Below are 24,492 nucleotides of genomic sequence, written 5' to 3' on the forward strand. Positions count from 1 at the left end.
TTTTTTTTTTTCTTGAAAGTGCCTCACATTCAATGCTAATAGCTAAAGTATTGCACAACTTTCTAATACACACAAGAACCACAGATGGAGGAAGACCCAAGCAGACAAAGACTATGCCAGAAAAAAAACCAAAACAATTATGTATATGGACCTAAGTTTACAGGCTACTTGGCATAGGGCTGTTTTCCCAAATTTCACCCTAAGCAATAAATGAAGACTAAGGCTGGAAGGCAGTCATGCTAGAATAATTTCAAGCAGGCAAATTCAGCGGGCCAAAGTTCTGATGGTATAATTACTCATGACAACCAAGTAGTTTTCTACTGCTAGAAAAGGACTTACTGTATTTTCATCCAATCCCTAACACTATATATGTTACAGCGACTTTAGTGGTTTAAGATAATTTGCAATCTCAATCTGTTGATACTTATCTTAAAATAACTGAAAGCATCCAGAACCCTTACATGAGGAGCCAGGAATTTAATTTAGTATAATTTAATTAATAAATGTGCTCTTTGATGACTGCAAATGAAATACATGTAGTTTCCACATGACACTATACACTAGAGCCTTGTTACCATGAAAGCCAAGTCTGCTTTTCTAGGAATAATATGTAACAAATATTAGAGAAAAAATACTCAGAAGAGGTAGGAATGCTGAAGCCATTTCTGTTATTATATATATATATGTATGTATGTATGTATGCATATATGCATGTTTGATCATTTTGCCTGAGTTTTGTTTTCTTTCCCATATCCTTCATCTGTTTTCTGTCTTGTACAACTGTAAGCAATTTGGGGCAGAGGCTGATTTTCTTGCTTGGAACACTTCTAACAGACTCAAAATACACTACAGTATGTATAACAATAACAAGAACAGAAAAAGTCGTATTTAAGCATTGGAAATTATTTCTACATATTTAATAAATTAAAATAGCTCTTGAAAAATCCTTCTGCCCTAATACGAATCAGGTAAGTGAGATCTGCTGGAGGACAGAGCTAAAATGAAATAAACATAGAATCATTTAAATTGGAAAAGACCTCTAAGATCATCTGGTCTAACCTTTAACCTAGCACTGCCTATTCCATTATTAAACCATGTCACTAAGCTCTACATCTACACATTTTTTGAAGACCTCTAGGGATAGTGACTCAACTACTTCTCTGGGTAGCCTGTTCCAATACTTCACAACCCCTTTCAGTGAAGAAATAATACTGCAGGCACCTCGTCTTCTCAGTTTTCATAACTAAAAATACTTTCTTCTGCATGACCACTTCACCTATTGGAAATGCACATATTCAGATAATTGCAGCTGGAATTTATCATGGGCTAAAAAGGAACGTTTCTGCCCTTTTTCTAATTCTTCTTCACTATAATATGAAAAGAATTGAAAGCATACCTGTATATCCAGTTTTGCAAACGCAACTGAAGCTTCCAGGGAAGTTCTGGCAGGCAGCACCGTTTTTACACGGGTTGGAAAGGCACTCGTTGACGTCCCTCTCACAGGCCATGCCGGTGAAACCCTCTGGGCAACTGCAGGAGAAGCCCCCCACCAAATTGTGGCAAGTCCCATCATTGTGGCAGGGGGATGGGAGGCACTCGTCGATGTCGGTCTCGCACAGGCTCCCCTCATATCCTGGCATGCACCTGCACATGAAGGACCGGAGGGGCTCATTGGCTACGATGATGACGGGGACACTCTCGTGGGTCCTCAGAGCTGGGCTCACAGCCAGCCTCCTCGCACAGCTCCCTCCATTCTGGCATGGGTTCTGCAGGCACGAGTCGTGATCCACGGACTCAACCCGCACCCCGCTCTGGCGGAAGAGGATGTCTTTGATGCTCTCAAAGAAGGTGGCCACACCGCTGGGATTCACGTACTGGTTGCCACTGCGTTTGATGGCTGCCATGAGGAAGGTCTGGTTGCTCTCCTCGTACAGCCCGTAGAGCTGCACGGCCGTGCCCAGCCCTGTCAGCTGTGAGCTGGCAATTCGCAGGAAGTGCAGATAGTGGTTTGTCAGGAAATCCCGCACGGTGTGGATGCTCAAGCGGAGGAGGATGCTGTTGTCAATGGTGGCATTACTGAAGCCTGCAAAGAAAATCCGGACGCTGCTCGTGACAGCACCGTGCAACCCATCGTTGCTGAGGACGGCCAGGTCAAACACTCCATCCGTGGACCTTGCCTGCGAGTGCAGCTCACAGGTGCCCCCGGGAATACTGAAGAGGCTGGTGACTCCTGAGGTGAGGGAACACTGAAAGCTGTCTAACACATCTGGATCCTGCGGCTTTACGTTGCCCAAAATTCCACCTGGGAAGAGGTTGCCATAATAGTGAACAAAGATTTCTACCGTTCTGGGCTGAGACGGGTTGTCGTTTTGGTCTATTACCTTTATCTGCACAGTTCCTGTGGAAGACATCTGAGGAACCCCAGAGTCTCTTGTAATCACCGACAGGTAGAAATCGCTGATTTGCTCCCTGTCAATCTCCCTTGTTGTGGTCAGAACACCAGTGGTGCTAAGGCTGAAGTAACTGGTTGCAGGGCCGGTGCTGAGCAGGTAGTATGTGAAAGGACCTTGGTTTGGAGGGAGATCAGGATCTGACGACTGAAGTGTCATCACGAGAGTTCCCGCACGATTATTCTCCATGACTTCTCCTTGGCTGGTGGACAAGGTGGGGCCGTTATCATTGATATCTTCCAAGGTTACCAATAAAGAGGCACTGCCTGTAGCAGATGGCGTTCCCGAATCAATGGCCAGCACGGACAGATTGTACACAGGCAGCGTTTCTCGATCCAGTTCTGCAGTGACAGTGACCTGTCCTGTCTGAGGGTTGATGGAAAAGGCACTGTTGTTGTTGCCAGACCCAATGAAATAGGAAAACCTGCTCCAGCTAGGGACAGAATCTGAATCAAAGGCACTTACAAATGTGACATGGGTGCCTGGAGGAACACCCTCGCTGATTTGTATGTTGTAGGTTGCTAAAGTGAAAACAGGGGGATCATTGGCATCCAGTACAGTAATATTAACTGTTACTTCATCTATATCCGCACCACGAATGCTTCCAAGATTTTTTGCAAGAACTTTCAAAGAGATTCGTTCTTCTTTTTCTCTGTCAAGAGGTCCTGAAACATAGATCTGGCCACTTTTCTCATCTATCTGGAAGCCTTTCTTTCTGCTGTTGCCAAAGATAAGGTAATGGACTTCTCCATCAGTTCCCATATCACGATCACTTGCAAAAACTTCACCTACAATGGTACCTTTGGGGGCCGCCTCAGAAACTTCAAAATAATAAAGCTTGGACACAAAACGGGGCACATATTCATTTGTCCCTTCTAACTGGATGTTGACACTAGCAAAGCTGCACCTCTCTTCATCTGGAACATTAAAAGCCTTTACTGTTAAATGATAACTTTGCTTTGTTTCATAATCTAAAAACCCCTGGGTGGTGATTGTCCCTGTATTGGGGTCGATGACAAAGAGGTCACTATCTGAGGACTGAATAGCATATGCAATCACAGCATTAGGTCCAGAATCAGCATCAGTGGCATTTAAACGAATAACAGTTGTCCCACTCGGGGCATTTTCTAATACATTGGGAAAGTAGTCCTCAGGGCTGAATGCTGGAGAATTATCATTCACATCAATGACATTAATGGTGACACTGCAGTAGCCTGTTCTGGACACCCATCCTCCATCTGTGGCAGTAACAACTAGCTCATGCTTTTGGTGTAACTCAAAATCGAGTGGTTTGGCTAGTGTCAGTGTACCAGTAGTTGTGTTAATAGCAAAGGTGCCAGCCTCATTTCCAGAGGAAATGTTATATCTGATTAACCCATTCATGGCGGCATCCCTGTCCCTGGCTGAAACCGTCCTGACCACTGTTCCAACAGAGTGACTCTCCGGGATAGTGACACTCATGCGGCTTTGAGAAAACTCAGGTGTATGGTAATTTTCCTCTGTTACAACTATTTCAACAGCTACCTCAGATGAGAGTGGTGGATTACCTTTATCCTTTGCTTTTACTTTAAATAGAAAATTTTTGTTCAAATCAGCCATTAGTGAAGATGACACAGAAATCCAGCCCGTACTCCTGTCCAGTCTGAATTTATTAGTTTTGCTTTCATCAGAAACAAAGTATTCCACTTCAGAATTCAAACCAAAGTCTTTGTCATCCACTGCAGTAACTTTAATTAAGTTTGTGCCAACTCTCACATTCTTAGTAACAGGTGTAAAATATTTAGGAGCGAGGAACAGTGGTGCATTGTCATTGCTGTCTACTATGTTAATTGTAACGGTTGTCTCACTCAGCAGCGGAGGACTGCCTCGGTCTGAAGAAGTAACTATGAAGCTGTGCCTATTAATGTTGACATTGCTTGAACCACTCGAGTTTTGGTACCTTAAATATTGCTTGTTGAAAATTACCCCGGTGGTTGCGTTGATCCGGAAGAACTCGGACTGGGATTTTATGAAGTAGAAGACTTGACCATTAGATCCTTCATCGGGATCAGTGGCTGAAACCTGGGTGACCTTCAACCCAATCCCAGGAAGCTCGGGACACTCCAAGTAATAGGATGGCTTTGTAAACCGCGGGGCATTATCATTGACATCTGTGACAAATATGGTGACATCCGTACTCACTGTCCAGCCAGAGTCATGTGCAGAGACTCTGATTCTGTAGCGATCTGTGTCCTCCCTGTTTAGTGGTCTGCTAACTGTAATATCCCCAGTGCTTGGATTTATGATAAATGGGAGACTGGTATCCCTTATGGAGTACCTGCTGATGGCATTCACACCGATGTCTTCATCTGAAGTTGTGACTCGGGTTACTGTAAAACCCAGAGGTGCGTTTTCAGGCACAGAAGCACTGAATATCTGGGAAAACCTCGGGGCATTATCATTTTCATCCAAAATATTAATGATAACTTTGACAGTTGTGCTCTGGAGGGGGGTGCCTTTATCTGAAGCCTTTATGGTTAGTGTGTATTGAGACAATTTCTCCCTGTCCAAGGGCCTGACACTTCTGATCTCACCAGTGGCTCGATTGATACTGAAACTATTTTCCGTATTGCCCTCAATGATTTCATAATTTAACTGTCCATTAACACCACTGTCCTTATCAACAGCAGCCACCGTCAGTATCTTCCGTGGGGACAGGTTCTCCACTACTTCAGCAATGAAGGGATCTTGCTCAAACTCCGGTGCGTTATCATTGACATCTACCACTGTTACTTCCAATTTCTTATACGAGGAAAAAGGAGGAAAGCCTGTATCTCTGGCCTCAATCCAAACCACGTATTTCTGTATGGCTTCAAAATCCAAAGCCTGACCGACAGAAAGCTGTCCTGTTACCTGATCGACCAGGAAGGTGTTGCCCAGGTTACCACTGGCGATGTAGTAGGACAAGGAGCCTCCTCTGGCTGAAGACCCAGAAACAGTGGTGACAAGTGTACCGACTACTTGGTTTTCAGGAAATGTGAAAGTCTCCTGTTCGGCTTGAACACGTGGAAATTCTTCTCTGTTCACAAATCTCACAGTGACTGTTGTTGAGTCTGTCTTGGGGTACCGGCCGCCATCCCTCACGTGGACAGAAATGGTGACTTCAGACTCTCCTGCCAGTGCATTAGAAGATAGGATTGCCCCTCTTTCTGGATCAATATGGAATTTCTCGGAGTTTTTCCCCACAAGGGAATAATGGAGCTCAGCATTGGAGCCAGCATCAGCATCGGTGACAGTCACTGCAAACACAAATGAGCCTGAAATGGAGAACAGAGACAAGTCAGTTTATGAATAAATGTGTGATTGTGGAAAATGAGATACCAGCTTTTCACTTGGAAACACTTGTGAGGGTAACCCTTCTGATATTCTTCCTGGAGAAGCATGCTCTTTCTTACACTGCTCTGAAAACAAACTGCTTCGCAAAATCTTAAGTTCAACAAGCTGAGTTTGTGAGCCCACAAAACATGCATGCAGCCATAAAATGTAGGTCTGAAAACTAGGTCACTGCATTCAGGGAAATGTCAGTATGGATGTCAGTGTCTGTGCATACATCTGCACTGGCAACTGGACCTACAATTTTTTGGAAGTCTAGCATCCTATTTCTAGAACATTTACATTGCAAAAGCCATAAATCAAGTGAGACTGAATGGGATTTTGATTTTTTTGAGTTACTCATCATTTATTTATCCATGTAAGAAACATAACACAACAACAACAACAAAGAATTTTCTGCAATTCAACAACTATTAAGTGAACAGGCAGCACCACTGGATATTTATTTATGTAATGTCTCACCTTCCCTTGCAACCGTTTCTTCCTATTTCCCAGATATTCCTCCTTTGTCTCCAATAGCCTCACACATCTGATTTTTAAGAGTATTAAGATGACAATAACTAATGGGACCACATTTTTAAAATCATGCTGATCATCTGAGATAGGAGTGCTGAGTCACACAGGAATGAGGGTGCTAAGTCACACAGAAATAATAATAATAAGAAAACTCCAGTGCAATAACATCAATATGTTATGTTTCGTATCTTTCACATTTATGTTTCCCAATAAGCTTCACTGTACAGGCACCCTATTAGCATCTCTATTTGCAAGAAGTTTCCTTTTGCACTGGAGTTTATAGATTCAATACATGGCAGATCTTTTCGAATTTGATACTGTCCTACCAATTTGCAGAACACTCTGTTGATGTTTTACTAGTACTTAAATTTAGAAAATAACTATTATGTATAAAAAACAATGTTGTTTTCAACCTCTTAAGGCAAAATCAGTTACACACAGGAATTACTTTGACAGTGTCTCCTTAAAACTATACTTGATGTCACTATCTGTCATGTGCAATGATATGTACTCCATAGGGAGGAATATTTAGACAATTACAATATTCAAATTCTTGTGAGAAATGAGATAGAAAAAAATAGATTTTTGCTTCAATTAAAAAAATTGTACTATTAATTACTATTATTAGTTTCTCTTTTTAGTCTTGATTAAAAAATGTTGACAAATTAAGCTTTGTTTTCTTTCAAACCATACACTACATATTCTGACTGGAATAAAAGCAAAATTCTCATACAAATTTTGAGGCTTTGGTGGTGTGATCTTATTATTTTCTTTTTTTTTTTTTTTTAAGCTACATTGCAATGAAGTGTTTTTTTTTTTTTTTTTTTTTTTTTTTCTAATGGATGCTATGCCTGGTAGTAAAATCACTGTCAACAGCCTTTCAAACTAATTTGAAAAGATATCAACATTTCCTTTTAATGAAAGTAAGCTATCAAATAAGGAATTTGTGCCTGTATCTCAAGCTTTTTGCTAAGTGAAAAACAGTAAAAATGGCTTAAGTGTTCTATGCACTTTTAGTTATAAGGGGTCTCATACAAAAAGTGTCCAAAACCAGCATTGCCTGAATACATCAGTTAAACATATGTATGCTCCTCATAATCACATTTAAGGAAACAACCCAGAAAGAACCATACAAAGGCACTGTGCCCTAGTCCGGGTACACAAAGATTCACCAATGCAATAATCATATACTCCCATTATGCTGTTCTGGAAACAGGGAAGAAATAAAAACAAATTCATTCTTCCATAAAAAGAAGAAGTATTTGCAATTGTTTAAAATTTAGAAAGACAACCCCAAGACAAAGAAATAAGCTTTTTTAAATTTTTCTTTTAAAGGAAAATTTGTTTTGTAAACCATTTGTCTTGGACTGCTCTGTGTAAGAATCACATATGTATGCAAATGCATGTGAAAATGGACAGAACTGCTGGCTTCTACAATCAACTGCTACGACTGCAGTTTGGTGAATCTGTGGTAATACCGTAATCATCTTTACAAACCTTTTACTGTTTTGGGATAGCAGAAGTTTCAATATCAGTCTATTTTAAATCTTAGAAAAATCTTAGTATCAGAATCATTCAGTATATTCTCCCTATCTCCCTGCAAATGCATATGTTCTCCTCTTTCTTTTCCCTTGTAATGCCAATTTTGTAAATAGAAAATATTAGTATTTTAGACTTACCCATTTCTAGTTTCTTTATTTATCAGGCTTGTTTAAACATAAACCAAAACAGAAATTAATGTCTGCATTGAGTGAAGTAACTGTAACTTAGGAGCACGTTCAACAAAAGTAGGGTTGCTGTTTGGCTTTACTTTTACATTACTTCACCACTTGGCTCAATGAAAAGCAACATAATTAACATCCAAGACAGAAGATATGGAAGGCTTTTCAGAAGATGTTGACGAAATCCTCTTTAAGAATTACTCAAGGCTGCCAAAAAATATCTACATGCAGGAGGTGACTTTAAGAGGAAAAAAAGGCTACTGCCTTCCTAACCCTAACAAAGCAATTAAATTTGATCACCTGTTTGCCTATCAGATTGAAAGCTGGGTGCTCGTTTATACTATGTCCTCTTTATATAACAAGAGTACAAATGGGACTGGATGGAAGGAACAAACTAAAAAAAAATGCTAAAATGCAGGTCATATATTTTGCCTTGTATTCATTCCTGTGCAACACAAATATAAAACCTAGAAAATAGCTTCAGAGGAATATCTCAGAAACATTTCTTGTGGCATAGCTTTGCATTTAGTAATATATTAATGCAATCTGAAGTATCCTAAGTACTGCCACCTATCAGGTTACCTGAAGCGGTAGGCGATGGGACATGGGTGACATAGGGATGGTGTTGAAATTTGGGAGGATTGTCATTCACGTCGGCAACAGCAACGAGCACACTGGTGGAACTGGAGAGAGGCCTGGGGTAGCCCCCGTCACTTGCCACCACCACCAAAGTGTAGTTCTCTCTCGTCTCTCGATCGAGTAGGGCGCTGGTGATGATCTGTCCTGTTGATGGGTTGATTGTGAATTGTGAATTGCCACCAGTAAGCCTATAGCTGTTTGAAAGAAAAAAAATGAGAAAAAAAAAAATCAATTAGTATTTCATAAGGCAGGCTGCTGCCTCAGGATAATAACAATTTTTTATACTGTTCAGACCACCATGCTGATGGACATCGACATAAAGATTTTCTTCTGCCTATCCATCTGTCTTCACTTTTTTTCTCTTCCATATTTTGAGACCTCTCAGAAATGGCATTTCTGGGGATTTCCAAATGCACTTGCTTAACACTGATAGATTTCTAATAAATGAGGAGTAGACTGAGCCTTTGTACGTTTGGAGACACAGCTGGGCATTCTCTCAAAATTGCAAGTGGCCTGCTAGAGGCAGCCTCTAGTACTGATTTCCTTGGGCTAATGCATTAAGTGTTACTCCAAAGGACTGACATTTCTTAACTGAAACTGCAGAATACAATTAGAAATAATACTACTTTCTAAAATAAAAGGATGACTTTTACAAAATAATATGAGGGTTTATAATTTATAGTTTCCTGATACTGAGCAAAGTTTTGCTATTCAAGATTTCGATTATAGTTTATAGTAATTCATAATAAATCAGAGTAAATCAGTAACTGCAAAACTATGCTAATAGCAACTAATCATGAGAGAGTGTGCAAAAATGTGGTAAGAACGGATTTTGTGCTTACTGTACCTCGTTGTACTGCACTTCTGGCTTGTTAGCACAGTGAATTTGTCCTTGCTTTTTGAATGCTTACGCATCTTCTGTTAGTACAGAACAAATCTCAAAGGCACCTGGAGCACTAGGTTGTATTTTTAAAGATAACTGGTTAACATTAGATTTCTGTTAATTCAGAAAATGGGCTTTCTACAAAACACAGGAAAAAAAAGCTGGCTAAAATGAACAACTCTCATATCCCATATCTCATATTACAGCCCCTACAATTGAGATTAGCATTGTTTCTTCAGAGAAGCCTGTTATGGCACAGTAGCAACTTTTCTGAAGTACACAATTATATAAAATATTCAGAAGAAAACTACTGTTATGAAAGAGAGTAACATTCACATCTTCAACTTTTCAAAATCAAAACACGCTATGACAGAAATAATAACACAGGCCAGAAGCTTTTCCTAGAGGACTGATAGCCAGCCTGTGTAATAGGCTGTGGCAACCTCTCATGCTCAGTCATTAATCTCTACAGAATGCCAGGAGCATATTTTAATTGCTTAATTATGATTCAATATGATGGCCATATGTAATTATTCTCCAGCCAAAGAAAAGTGCATCTAGGGTGTAAGAAATGTGCACAAAGCTTAAAGCACCACTTAAATCTCTCTAAATGCCGGCAGCACGGACACGTTTCATCTGTGTTTTGCAGTGTTTTAACATTGTGTGAGACAGTCTCTCTCTCATGTACTTCCATGTACGAAGAATGGCTCAAGCATTACTGTTGGAAAGGCACTGTGAGAGACATTAAAAAAAAAATACGTTTGCCATGGGATATTCTGAGTTATAGCTGAGTATAACTTCACACCAATTAAATTGACAATGCAAGTGTCTGTATTTAAAAAAAAATAAATTCCAAACTAAGCCGAAAGATAAATACATGAAACTGTAATCATGGCAACTAGTATACCAGGAAACTGACTGAAGTGCTTAAAATCCGGCCTTTTGATTGTGCTGACCCTTCTTATCCATACTGCCTTCAACGATACTATTCAAGCATGCATTACCATTAACAACCTCATCAGCTCCTTGTAATGACTTCACAGGTTATCACCAGAAATAAGAGGAAAAAGAGTTGGCATATATTGATATGTTACAGTTTTGCAGAAGATTAGCTACTTTTTGCATAATGAAGTTCGTTTTTTGACTTTATATGAAAATCTTAACATGGAATTGTATATCCCATCTATGGAAATCAAAGATTTGATTTTGGAATGGGGTCTAATAAGACTGCGAAGGAATTTTTGAGTGCTCAGCACTTCTGACAAGAAGGGCTTATGTATTCTGGTCCCTCTAGCTTTTGTTAGTTCTGTAATACCAGTCATATTTTAAGGTTTGCATTATTCTAAACACTAAACCTGGACAAGTTCTGTCAAAGAAAAACAAAGTATGTTTCTGAGTCGAAAAAGTGCAAAACAAAACCTCAAAACAGTCTTAAAATAGCTTCTTACAAAAAAAAAACCATCTTAATCAACTATTCTGCTATGAGGTATTGAGTAAGTGACTAAAGACTAATAGCAGAAATATCAAAGCAATTCAAACATAGTAAAGAAATCTGAGAGCGCTCTGATAATTTTTGGTTATGGGATGAAATCATTATAATCATTCATGATTTGTATGGAATTCTTTTTTCTAAAGAAGCTTTCCAGAAATAGTTTCTCTGAGTGAGAGTGAAATGGATTAAAAGCTTCATTGTTTCACAATTTAATAAATGGAAATTTTGGACACTTTTCAAATATTTAAAGATGCCAAGACATAAAGTTCCTATTTATGGCTTGTAGCTATTTGAAATAAAATATTGCAGTATTTTATATACACTTGCTTCATTATAACATAATTCTTCTTTATTTCCTTTTTTTTTTTTTTTTTTTTTTTCCTTATGAGCACAGTTATATTCCTACACACTTTGAAGAATGAATAGAAATTGCAAATGAATAAGCTACTTTTATATATATATTTTTTTAAAGTTTGGAAACAGGCATGGGTGTTTACATTAACAAAAGTTAATTTTGAAGAGATAACCTACATGTTCTTGTGATTTAATAACTAATTAGAATCTGATTTGTATTCCATTACCAATAAATCTGTCCTCAGTGGATAATTTTTACCTTGTCACTGCCACTTAGCATCTTAATTACTCTTGCCTGTGAACTAGCAATGGCCAGTGTTCAGCCCAGTGGCTAGTTAATTACAAATCCTCAGTTCTAAATGCTATGCTAAATATAATGCTAAAGCTTTAAAAAGGCTAAAAAATCTGACGGTAGTCAGTAACGCAGAATAATCACAGCCTATGTCATATTTCTTTAGTCAAAGAATGTATACGGAAGGACTGCCTGCTTAATTTCTTAATCCATTTATTATATTAGGTTTTTTGTTTGTTTGTTTGTTTGTTTTTCTATACTTAGCAAGACATTTAGCCCATCAACAATAACGCTTAGGTGTGAATTAGACTCACATTTGCTTTTAATGTAGTTAAAAATTAAAAAACAGTACTGCAAATTTCCTTGACCTTAATACATTTCTAAAAGCTTATTTAAAAACAAAAATCAGATTTGCTGAAAGAGTTAGCTGTACACGGTCCTTTTCTGCCTTAAAGCTTTATGTCTTGTTGATGATGGATACTATGAAAAAAAAAAATCTTCAGGCGAGGTACAAGGCAGGACTGCACACAGTGGTGCTAAACGACCTACCTAATAACGGCATTTGTAGAAGCATCAGCGTCCGAGGAGTTTACTAGCAAAATATCTGTCCCTGTAGGTGCATCCTCAGGAACAATGGCAGAATACACATTAAAGGCAAATGTGGGCACGTTGTCATTGACATCATCCACTGTGACAGCGATGGTTCCAGTGCCAGTGAGGGCAGGAGATCCTGCGGGAAAGTGGGATAGAGAATGCCAGAGGTTACGAATATCACAGTGTTAATCTGAGGTCTGCCATCTCCGATTTAAAGCCTAATGATTGCACATGTCACAGCTCACAAAGTGAGAAAGCCAATTCAACATACAGGACAGGGTCAGATTTGTTTCAAAGGCATCTTGACATAAAGTACAAGCTGTGAAAGAAAAGGAAAAAAAACAAACAAAAAAAATATTTTTTTTAATCTCGTTTCATCTAATTCCAGCAACATTTTGTAATACAAGCTCACTGGAAAAAGATGGTCTTGGAACCACTCAGAAACCTTCCTGTAACAATTAGGACCAATTTGAACATGTGGTTGCCTTTGAGAAGTCATTCAAAGGTGGCACACTGACAGCCGTGAAGACTCCAGCCTTCAATTTACTTATCCGCAGAACAAATAGAGTGGAAACAGTGGCAAACCCCAGCTTTCCGCACAGCATTTCCACTGCCGGTCACACCCTGACCTAGGGAGACCTTTCCCTGAACGGGTGAGAAGGTTGCACGGTCTCTAGACTCACGCAGCCTTGATTTCCCTGTAGAAGCAGGCATCACTAGCAGCAAGTAACTTTTCCTTTGTCAAAACTGGAAAAAAAAAAAAAAAAAAAAAAAAGACACTGAAAAATTGTAGAAGTTCATGCTGGGTTTAATAGTTTATTGCTCTTGTTTTGAGCCAACAATCAGCAAGACACCTTCTGCTAACTAAATTCTTCACTGAGGGTCCCTGAAAAAATGGGATTCTGTTATTCTTTGAATACCTAGCAAAAGTGTGTGTGTTGAGACAGGGGGCAATAAGAGAGAAGAGCTCAAAACTCCCAGCATACAGCACTTTTACTCAAAAGACAGATGATGACCATGCCTGGTTTACCCAAGATTAGATTCCTTTCCCCCTCAATCTCAAAGACATACAATAACTCATTATTGGCTGGACTGAGGAAAAAGCAACGCTAATGAAATGCTTTGGGCCAGCACCCTGGAGACCGGTTCGGGTCCTTGCTGAAAGGCAAGTTTATTACACTGAACTGTCACTTGATAAAACACAGGCAAGTCCCTGTGTGACTGCCCTAATCCCTCCATCCCAGCAGATGATCGGGTCACTGCTGCACGAGGTTACTGCTGGGCCTCAACATCTCAGGGCTCGGGGCTCACATGGCCCTGGCAAGGGCTCCAGACACTGAGCTTCTGTAGAGAAGAGCAACTAATGACCTCTTTTTTCCCCGTTTTAACCCCTGCAGGCTTAAGGAGCATCACACCATCTCAAGGAGGAGCTGGGAGCAGCTTCTGCAGGGGAAGGAGGTTTCCCACCACAAAGCAACTCAGCATAATGTGCAAACAGACCGAACGAACAAGTGTCCAGTGGAGACGAGCTATAAATCTTGCAGGGCTCACTTACAAGACTGCTGATGGGACAGGCTGGACCACAATGCTGAGGAAAGAACATGAGAGCCAGAGAGGATACGTTTCACGCCACGGCCGCGCACAATGGAGCCCTTTCTCTGCTCTGTTCTGAGGTAATTCATTCTGCCGATTAATATACTTTCAGCCTCAAAGGTTACATTAAGGCAGACTCTTTTTATTATTTTTTTTTCTCGATTTTGTCATTCAGCCAAACACTTATAGATAGAAAGGGCTGCAAAAGCGTTCCCGATTGCTGAAATATTGCCCATGGAGTGTTTATTATTACTGCATTAAACGAAATCGAGTCCTCAGTGGTATTTGCTGTGTGTGTCATCAAGCTCTGGCCTTCCAAACACATTTAATCGACATCCATCTCACAGCTAATGAAATGAAAAGCTGAAAGTTGTTAAGTTTCACAGGTGATAAAACAAATTATGCATAATTCAGAGATTAATATTGGGTAAGTCCTATTCAAAGAGCATCAGTAATGCAATGCAGCCTGGTAAAGAAAGCAAACTTGCAGCTAAGCCCTGAATCTCATTGTTTTAAATGTAATTTAAATGTTTTAAATGTAATTGCTCACTCAAAAAAACAATGCTGGAAAATTCAATGTGTTGAGTTTCTTCACAGTTTCTTCCACAGTGGAAGCTTCTCTAGAAGGTGCCGTGAGACATAACACAATACTAGAGAGGTGGGATCAGCTCAGGCGCATGCCAGTGGGGTACTCTGCAGGCTGAAAGGGGCTGGGGCTCAGTGCCATGCTAGCTGCATTCACAAGACAGCATGGGGAATGGGAAGAGGATGGTCCATGACTGCTGGCACACTACCACATGGACATGCGCTACAAGCAACATGCTGTGATGGGTTGTGTCTTTCTCCTGCATGGCTGTTAAGTCCTTGATCCCATAATGGAAATGGTCCTGTAATAGAAAGAGATGCCAGATGTGGATATTTTCCGGCTCAGAGTTACACTGATAGCAGCAGCTTTTGATTCACTATTTGCCTTCAACCAAGCAGCAGCTTTTGGTTCGCTATTTGCCTCCAACCAACCTCAGTCTGCTATCCTCTGTGAGGAACATGAATTTGTAGGGTACCAAGCAGGTGCTCCAAGGGTCAGATCCCAGTCCTGCTGAAAGCCATGGAAACTTAGCTGCAGACAACCATCAGGCCTGGTATTTCAGTATTCATCATACTTTTAGGTTTAAATATATCCAATAAAATTCAAAGTTTTATATATATAAATATATCCCTGTACTCTCTTTTTGTTCACTTATGGCCTCACTCCATAACTGTTACCTGTCTATATATTCCTTATCAATGCAACACACTCATCAAAATCAGAGCACTAGCATAAACTAGAATGGCAGAAGTTGGCTCTTTGTAAAGCACTTGATGGCCATTACTTCCCCATTGGGTGTATCTACAAGGCATAGCACAGGAAGGGCACATTTGTATTAGCCTTAGAGAAGTGAATTTACCAGCCAAGGTTGAGCACCATACTAATAAAATTAGCTAGGGTAATATAAGTAACCCAGATCTCATTCAGTGCTAGCTTGTGGCTCGCAGAAGTATCCCAGAAGTCTAATTCAGCTGTTTGCAACATCCTAAGTCACCATTCTTCAGTTCAAAACCAAAAATCATTCTCATTTTACTTAGATGGAAAAACTCACACATCTACGTTGGTTTCCCATCTATGTAGTTCTCCAAGTATACCTTTTTTCCCCTCTAACTAAAACATCACGTCCACAAATTTACTCCTTTATTCTATTACACTGAAAGATAAAGTTGCAATTTCACAGAGTTCTTAAAGCTTGCATTCACTTGAAATTAAATGACCAGCTCACATTTCTGCAGTTACTGAGAAATATAAGAAGAGGAAATTACAAATGAAGTAATTTTCTATGGAAAAGAAATAGTTTGGGGCCAAATTCTACCGTCCTCAGTGAACTTCCAGTGAAAGTTCTGCTTGCATAAAGACCACAGAATTTGGCCCCTGGTAATAAGTAGGTTTCATAAAATGTAGATGTCATATTTGTGGTGAAAGAAGTACTTTCCATGGTCGGGCTGAGTTCCCAGATTTCTTAGTTTTGCTTCGATAGCAAATCTTCCTCAAGTCAGTTATTCCAATTATGTTCGAGCATCATCCTTTTCTTTTTTTTTTTTTTTTTTTTTTTTTCCAAACTGTGTTTAACATTTTGCATAAATAAGTATAGTAAATTTTGTGTAAATTCTGCTCTATTAGCCAAACACTCAGGATGCCCCCATTTTGATAAATCAGGCATGATTACAATCTACGTAACATTGTCATATGTAGTCACACAAGACTTTGCATACCCCTACAGACAGCTTGGAGTGCCACAAACGTACACTTTTCTTTTAGTGAGCTTGCATGAAAATTTCTACCATTTTTTCATAGTATTTTGGACTATTTTTCAGCAGTAGTAGTAATTATTTGTCAGACACCCACCTCTTATTTAGAGCATTTCCCTAGAGCTATACTACTAGTTCCTTCAGATTTCAAAGCACAGTCTCTCACAAGGGCTTAAAACATCCATGTTGAAAAAGCATTTTCTAGACAGACGAAGGAATGAAACAGACATCGAATGATTAATAGCCAGAGAACGTTAACTCAGGGAAATAAATGGGAGAGATCAGATTGACTGTTCAGTGACCATCAGATCTTTAAAACTTAAAAGATGGCATCAATATATCATTAATATTATTTTGATTTTCCAATATCTGTGTGCTGTGGTCTGTTTTTATGAACTGAACAGTTTATTTTCTAGGTGACAGCCGTACATATACATTAAGCAGAGAGCCCCGCAAATGTCCACACGTCATTGTTGAAATAAAGATTAACCTGGGATAGTGTCAAAATAGCAACGCTGAGTTCAGGAAGAAAATTGCTTCCCACGGATGTTCTTCCAAAAATTTAAGCTTTTTGCTTACATCTGCAAAGTAAACATGTGTCTGGGGACGGAGAGAAGGAGCAGACCTTGGGAGCCTGCTCCTTGGAGGCCTGTGGTGGAGGACAAGTTGCAGAACGAGGTTATGAGAGGCCACCTCGGGCTCATCCAGCTGTGGGCCGCAGCTCCCCTCTCTGTAGGGAATGTTTGAGGAGGTGATGTGACAAAATGGCAGCAGGGGACCATGGGGTGGGCAGGGAGCAGCAGAGGGGCAGGAGCTCTCTTCTCTCTTACCCTCCACTTCTGCCTGCTTCAGCGAGGCAGGACTGGCAGGGATCGCCAAGCGCGTCTTCTGCCCCATCCACCAGTCCTCAGTTGTGGCTGTTGGCCACAAAAAGAGGATGATGCTGGAAATGTGCCACTATAGAAGTTAAAACTGGACCTAAAGAGAAGTTAGAGAGTAACTAGAAGTTAGTTGCTTCAAGAAGTTTTGGGAAAAGATGATGTGCTTGGAAATCCTCTCAGCAGTGGGGTACTGCATGGCTTATGGCACAAATTAGAAATAGGAGACTGTGCTCAGAACACTATCCACAAGTTGTTTGAAGTTTTAATGGATCCTGGGTTTTGTCTGTGCCATAGTTAGCACAGCAGATAGTAAAACTATCATTCCTTTCAGAAACCAGGAACACAAAGTTTTTGCCAGCATTAAAATATCAAAATTAAGTGCTAGAAAACTAACAATAAACTTAAGTAAAAAACTAGAGATACACTTTGCTAAGAAAAAAAAAGGATTAAAATTAAATAAAATGAATCTAAACAACTAATCCAAACTCATACTGCAGGCAGTTTACCATGTTTTGTGGTAAATTAAACACATCATTATCCTGAAAATTGGAAAGCGATTTAACAGAAGTGGAATTTTTGCCTCACTGAAATGTGTTGCTTTGCAACAAAGCGGATTTCACTTCTGCAGTCAAACACTCAATGAATGAGTCCCAGGGCTAGAAGCTGTATGTGTTATTACAGAGCACTAACTTTTTCACTCAAGTAAACAAGGCCTGTCTCATAATAAAGCAGCCAATCTTTCTATCTGCATTTAAATGCAGATAGAGTGTGCTGAGCCTCACACAAGTGAGGAATTTTAAAATAAACATGCAGATAAAGTAAGTTAAAATGCAACTAGTTGATTTTCAGTACAGAAGAAAATGTACTTGAAACACGGATGAGCTTTAATTAATTTACCTGGAACACAAGAGTATATGCAAATGAGCAAAATGAGTAGTTAGTTTTACAAGTTGCACCACAAATATTCACCCTTGCTGGATATACAGACTGTACTTTGCTTTCCTCTTATTTATTTTTTCATATATGCTTTCCTATTAAATCTTAAAAGGAAAAGCTGAAATACATGCTTAAAAAGCATGTGTAGTAAGAAGCTTAGAAGTTAGCCCTACTGTCATTCATTTCAGCAGATGAATGGCAAATGAAACCACGCATGTGCCCAGTTTTCACAAATTTCTGAAAGTGTCAGATCTGAATTTTAAGACAGATAAGTGGGTACAAAGCAGCAGCATTTACACCTCAAGCTTCCCAAAGCTGATTTAACTGAACTTTCACTTCATGAGAACAAGGGAGCTGCTGGGGTAGCTCTGTATGTCTGCTAGCATCACCCAATGAGAAAAAGAGACTTTCCATTACTGCATCAGATATTAGAAATCTTAACATCTTCCTTCATCCTCCTAGACTAAAGAAGCTGGGAACAAACAGACATAAATTTGTGAATACATCCATCATTTCAAGTCATCAAATATATTTTTTATATATCTTCACAAGACAGAGTACAGGCTCTTTCATGCAATTACAAGTTCAGCCCCACTTAGATACATACATGTGCACACACATCCTCAGGAATGCTTTGACACCATCTTTATCTCTATGAAAAAGAAATCCGTGTCCCAAATAATGATGCATTACGGGCTTCCTCAACTCTTTCTATCCACACAATTTTTACATTTTGATAATTGCCTATTTGAATAACTGCACTCTATGGATTCTCTAAGCTTTGCAGTTTCACAAAAGGGGCAACACTGAACTGCAATATACTATTCAGCTACTTGATAGCTGATTATACTATCAAAAGAGTGGGACTTGTGTGCACAGTTTTAAGTTCCTCAGTGTATACACATCTTCCCCTTTCCTTTCTCTTATCTTCTGACCTGCTCATCAGAACAAGTTACATGCAGTTGTTTACCAACAGAGAAAAAATGCTATTACAGAAGCAGACCCAGCAGAACAGAAATAAAGACTGAAAATAAAACCTACACAATAAACCAAAAGTACAGTATTCCCCAACTTCAAACTGTTCCATGTAACAACCTCGTTCTACACCCATCCACATTATTATAAATTTATAACTTATTCAGCTGAAAAACGGTAGCTGTTATATTCCTTCAGTTAAGCATTTTTCCCCCATTGCTACTTTTGTTTAGCAAACTTTAAAATTGATGAAGGAAAGGCTGAAAGATTCTGGTTGCAGAATGCAGATGGATGCTGGGCTTCTGATATAAGCAGATGGCAGCAACTCGTGGCTGTCAAGTTTTGTTTGCCTTCCACAAAAGCCACAACCATTTATCTCATGTGCTGTACAACCCTCCAACCCTCGACAAACACTTGTAGTCTGTTAACATCTAAGGTACAGGTCACTCACTGGGGATGGTGCCTAGAAAAGATCCATGAAGCTACCACAGGTTTCTTTGCAAGAACTGAACTTAATTCCAGAGCAAAAAAGTGCCTTCTTCCAAGTAAGTTTCACAAGAAAAATCCTTAAGGCCAATTTCTCACAACTGAATATAATGCTTTTAACAAAAACTGGTACAGGACTACTTTTAGGGTGCACCTCCATGTTTCCACAGTGCACGCAGTTCTCCAAGGGGAGGCATGACGGTACACACTACCAGGGCCTCTGGTGACTGTAGCTAGATTTAAAGAACAACTTAAAAGAAAGGCACTGGGATTTAAAAAAAAATATTTTCTTAAAACCACCAAATTACTTATCCTTATTATAAGTTATTGCTATAAACAGAAAAAACAGAAAAGCTGGCTCCTGCAGGGACTGCTGACTAAGTCATTTTTTGACTGCTTGTGACTCTTGAATATCCCACAGCGAAATTCCTGTAATGCATGATTTTGAATTATGCTTTAAAAACACCCTTTATAAATAGCAAAGATTAACCAGCAGGATAAGTGTTCTGGCCATATATGCATGTTTTACTGATTTTATCCTTGTAATTAAAGCTTCCTGAAATTGTAGATTTGCTGTTGAAGAATCAGTTAGCAAACTTTCAATTTGTGAGGTGTTATATTTGATTTAGAAAATAGTTTAAGATCATGATGACTGGAAAAGTCTTAGTATTTATCAAAGGCTGAAAATTTTTCCTTCCATAGCATAGTGACTACTTTTGTTATCTTACTGTTTTGAAAAACAAATTATATTCAGCAAACTGAGCACATTTGCAGTAGGATTTCATATAACAGTGATGTAAGCAGGATGGCAAACATTTTACATTAATTTTCATTTCAACTCTTGTTCCGAGCCAATCATAGCAATATGGATGAATGAATAGATGAGAGGAGTGTAACAACCTCAGAATTACTGAACTAAAGCTCTTGTTTCCTTGAAGTTTTTTATTGACTGCTAAATCCTAAAAATTAAACATTATATTCTTGCTTGGTTTCCAGTTTATATAAATGAATTTTTTTTTTTTTCTTCAAACAGATAAACCTACTTTTTCCCCCTCTAACCTGCAACAACATTTTAAGAAATAATAATAGTAAAGAAAAAATAGCCAGGAAAACACTGAAGGCATCTTAAATGTCTGACAGTCTTGTTCGCATTCATTTGGATCAACAATGCACAATGTTTTTGCTGTACTGTGAAAAACTCAAAGAAAATTAAACTGCCTTGGCATATTTCCGAAGTTCAATTCTCGTTTTTTCATCACTGCCCTTCTATACATCCACAACCATTTACTGGTAATCAGCAGACATATATACATGCCAGTCCAACATGTATATAATAAAATTGTATTGCAATGGTGGTGGGGCTGAGAGAAGTAGATCTTAAGATCCTACAAGAGATGACACCGAGGATCAAGAGAATATCTAGCTTGTTTAATGTACTTCATGCTGATTTGAGCAGGATTGACTGCTGGTCAAGCTGGTAATCCAAAATCCATAAAGCACGGTGGTACTTTCTGTTTGACCAGTGGCAGAAGGAAACCATTGCCAATGGAACCAGATGTGAACTGGTCACAGTAGAAGCACAAAGGTAGGTGAAATATATTCATGACAGACAAGAGAAGCAAAAAGTGAGAAAGGGAAAAACAAGGGAAAGAATACAAAGCAAATAAGGAACTTAAAAAAAAAAAGTTTGTATTAATCTTCTTTGGCCTATGAATAAACATTTCATGCTTGAATCCCATTTGCATTTGCTACATATTACAGTAGGTGTCAATGAATCTTTTGTGAACGTGGGCTGACATTCAAGAAACTAAAACAAGACACAATTGAAGAACTTGAGAAAATAATGGTGTTTCAATGAAAGCAAGAAAAGTATTTCACAGCAGTGCAAGCTGTCTAAAAAAAAAAGCATGGATGGAAATAAAGGAGAAGAAACATCCCTACTAAGTAGATAAGCTATTTGAAAAACTGAGTGGTAAGAACTCTTTGAACTATGTCTTCCATACAATACAGTACATAGTACAGTCGATCCCAGTTTACCGTAGTTCAACACTTTTATTGTTAAAATTTTAAATATTTTCTGTCAGTAATCAGATAAATTTGTAATACTGAGTTAAAGATGATGCTAAATGCTTTTATTAAATAAACCCTTTAAAAAGAAGCAGAAACCAGCTTCAACATTTCATGGCACATACATGCCTGGCAAAGCTGTTATTTGTAGCCATTTATTTATTTATTTATTTATTTTCTCTGTTATTTTTACAAATAAATACAAGAATATTTTATAAATATTTTTGTGGTAAGAAATCCTGTATAATAACTAACAACACTGAAATACAGAATATTCCTCTTTCCTTCATTTATAATGCAATAACCTCATAGAGCAAGCAATAACATCATCCACACTCATTATTCATTCTTTCTACATGGCATCAAATTATATTCATTAATAGATACGGGAATTCTCACGACTATTTTTGATGAAACAAAAGAAGTATATTACCTCTAACCCAACCAAAACCAGAAGACAATGAAATGGAAACCAGTTCATTCAACAACCTTCAGCTAAAAACAGATGATCTCATTTGAACTAAACCTGCCAATGACTTGCTGGGTTCTCTATCTACAATCTCAACACAAGAAATGTTTGAATGGAGAGGCATGTACTTAACTGAGTACTTTTCTAAAAGTAGCAAAAGTATGCCTGAACTAAAGAGGATAAACATGTTAACACACATTTCTAACTCTGCTTGCCTTGTCCAAATAAAATCCGCCATCAGCTGAAGTTGATCTCAAAGATCTCTTCTGCCTGTGATTTTAACCTAAGTGAAAAAGTAACTTTCCTTCTTTTCATAGGTATTTTAGCTTGTGCTGACCAGCTTAAGCCCTTTGCCAATACGAACACACACCTCTCCTGCACCCCACCCCATGGAACACATACACTTGGATTTAGCCCAGAGACTCTCGATGAACTATTTTGAAAAAAAGTGATCTAATAAAGAAGGTTTAACTTGAAATAAAAGACCAAAATCCTCAAATGGTATTCTGGGGCTGGATTACACATCTTGTAGGGCAGTTCTCTGAAGGGATGGGCTAAAGCCTCATCTCCTCTGGGGAGTAAATATGTCACATCGTATAGACATGAATACACTCTCTTCCTTGACAATTACTCCCTGGGGGACATCCAACTGACTTTGCCTTACTCCTGCTGCCTAAACATCTTTCTGAGCCTGTTGGCTTCTAGAGAAAAATTAAAACACTGCCAAGACTTTCTAGGCTCTCAGAAAGGGTAGGATCCTGCTATTAGCCTCCCACAAGTAAAAAAAGATGCTATTGATTTCCCTCTCTCCTGATTTTAGATGATGGCAACACAAAATAAATGCTGCAAACTCCCTGATGAGACTGCTGCCAGTTCTCCTCCAGTGTGCTTCAGAAATAAAGAAATAAAAAAAAATCATGCAAAACTACTAAAACAATAGATTTAGTACCAGTAGCATAATAGTAAAAATAATACAACTAGTAAAATAGCAAAACCAGGCTCAAAGTAGATAGTATTGGCATGAGGAAGAGCTTCCCTAACAGCATGGAAATAAATGGGGCTGGGATAGAAACCAACATTCATTGTGGAACAGCTGTAGCATAAAACAGAGCAGAGAAGAGAGCATTCATTATGTAAACTGCTAAGCACCAAGGTAAGCATATGTCAGCTTCATTTAGCTCACCAATGGCCGAAGTGATGTGCATATTTAGACATAACATATAAAAACATGGAAAACAGGCCACTTCTAAAGGAGATTTTTGAGTTGTTTGTTTGTTTTGAGAGCACCAAGATTTAAAAATAGTTGAATTTGTTTTAAAAATACAACTCACTCTTTTAAGGCAACATCTTTTCACACTGCAGACTGCCTGTTAAGTAGAAACACAGTGTATGCTAAGAAAACAGGATGAGTATAAATGTCTTTAAGCCCTGTCATATAAATCTCACAAAATGTTAACCCTTGAGACTCTTTCTTACTATTACTAGGAAATAAAGAGGCTGAAGTTTTTCTAATTTGAAAATACAGTCGTCCTTTACTTGTCACCCCAAACCAGGAAATACTTCAAAATGTGTCAGACGAAAGAGTGAGAAGAACAATACAACTGCATTGTCAGATTTAATTTGATTTTAAGATTGAAGAGAACCAAAAGCATATGTCAAATGAGAATTCCTGAGAAGGATATAACCTCTATGTTTGGTTGCCCTCCTGCATTCTTGAAGGAAAGAATGCATAAGTTGAGGGCCAACATTTTGTAAAGAAAAAACATATGGTTGTTTTTTTTCCACAGGCCAGCGAGGTATACGACGATCAGCTAACTAAATATATTTATCAGTCCACTGATTTATTTCTTTTAGAACTATCATCTAAATCAGTAAATAGGTTATTTAACAAAATAATTAAAAAACACACAGCAACGCAGCTAATTAGAAACATCACACTGTGATTTTGGTTTTATTGTGGCAACATGCCGTTCTGTTCAACCAAAACAGATATGCTGGTTGCAGTTTATTTAAACAGTAGTCCTGGGCAGCTACCAGGTTTCCAGACGTGCTACTCTACCTCCCTGTGACCAATACATAAAAGGAGGAGGACTGTTGGAATGCTAACATTTTCTCCAGAAAATGGCTCAAAGAGTTAAAGCCCCGGATGATAAAAGCAGCTTCACCAGTCCTTGTCACGCTGCCAGGACTGAATGTTTACCCATTGCTGGGTCCCCACCAGATGGGGTGAAAAAAATAATTTAGAAAGTCTCTTTTCCCAACCATTTTGCCACGAAGAAGGGTAGAGCTAAGCGAAACAAATGATTTATATGGTAGAAACAGTCCTGTAAAGACACATTCAAATAGCTGCACGTAGGTTTCTTGGCGTTTATGTTAGCAGATATTTTGGGGGAGCATGTGCAATTTAAACACTATCGTGTTATTCCACAGTCCAT

The 24,492-nt window shown here is 38.8% G+C and overlaps 1 protein-coding gene across 1 annotated transcript in view; it reads right to left on the bottom strand.

Moving 5' to 3' along the window:
- FAT4 (FAT atypical cadherin 4) overlaps positions 1-24,492 on the bottom strand; it is a gene marked incomplete at both ends in the record, with an annotated part of 139,893 nt that overhangs the window by 27,003 nt on the left and 88,398 nt on the right. The window contains 3 exons of the mRNA XM_084286708.1: positions 1,397-5,746; positions 8,642-8,892; positions 12,269-12,449. Coding sequence (XP_084142834.1) covers positions 1,397-5,746; positions 8,642-8,892; positions 12,269-12,449 — 4,782 coding nt within the window. The remainder of the gene's footprint in view (positions 1-1,396; positions 5,747-8,641; positions 8,893-12,268; positions 12,450-24,492) is intronic.

This window comes from Netta rufina (assembly GCF_964035555.1).
Source record: "Netta rufina genome assembly, chromosome: 4".
NCBI lineage: Eukaryota > Metazoa > Chordata > Aves > Anseriformes > Anatidae > Netta > Netta rufina.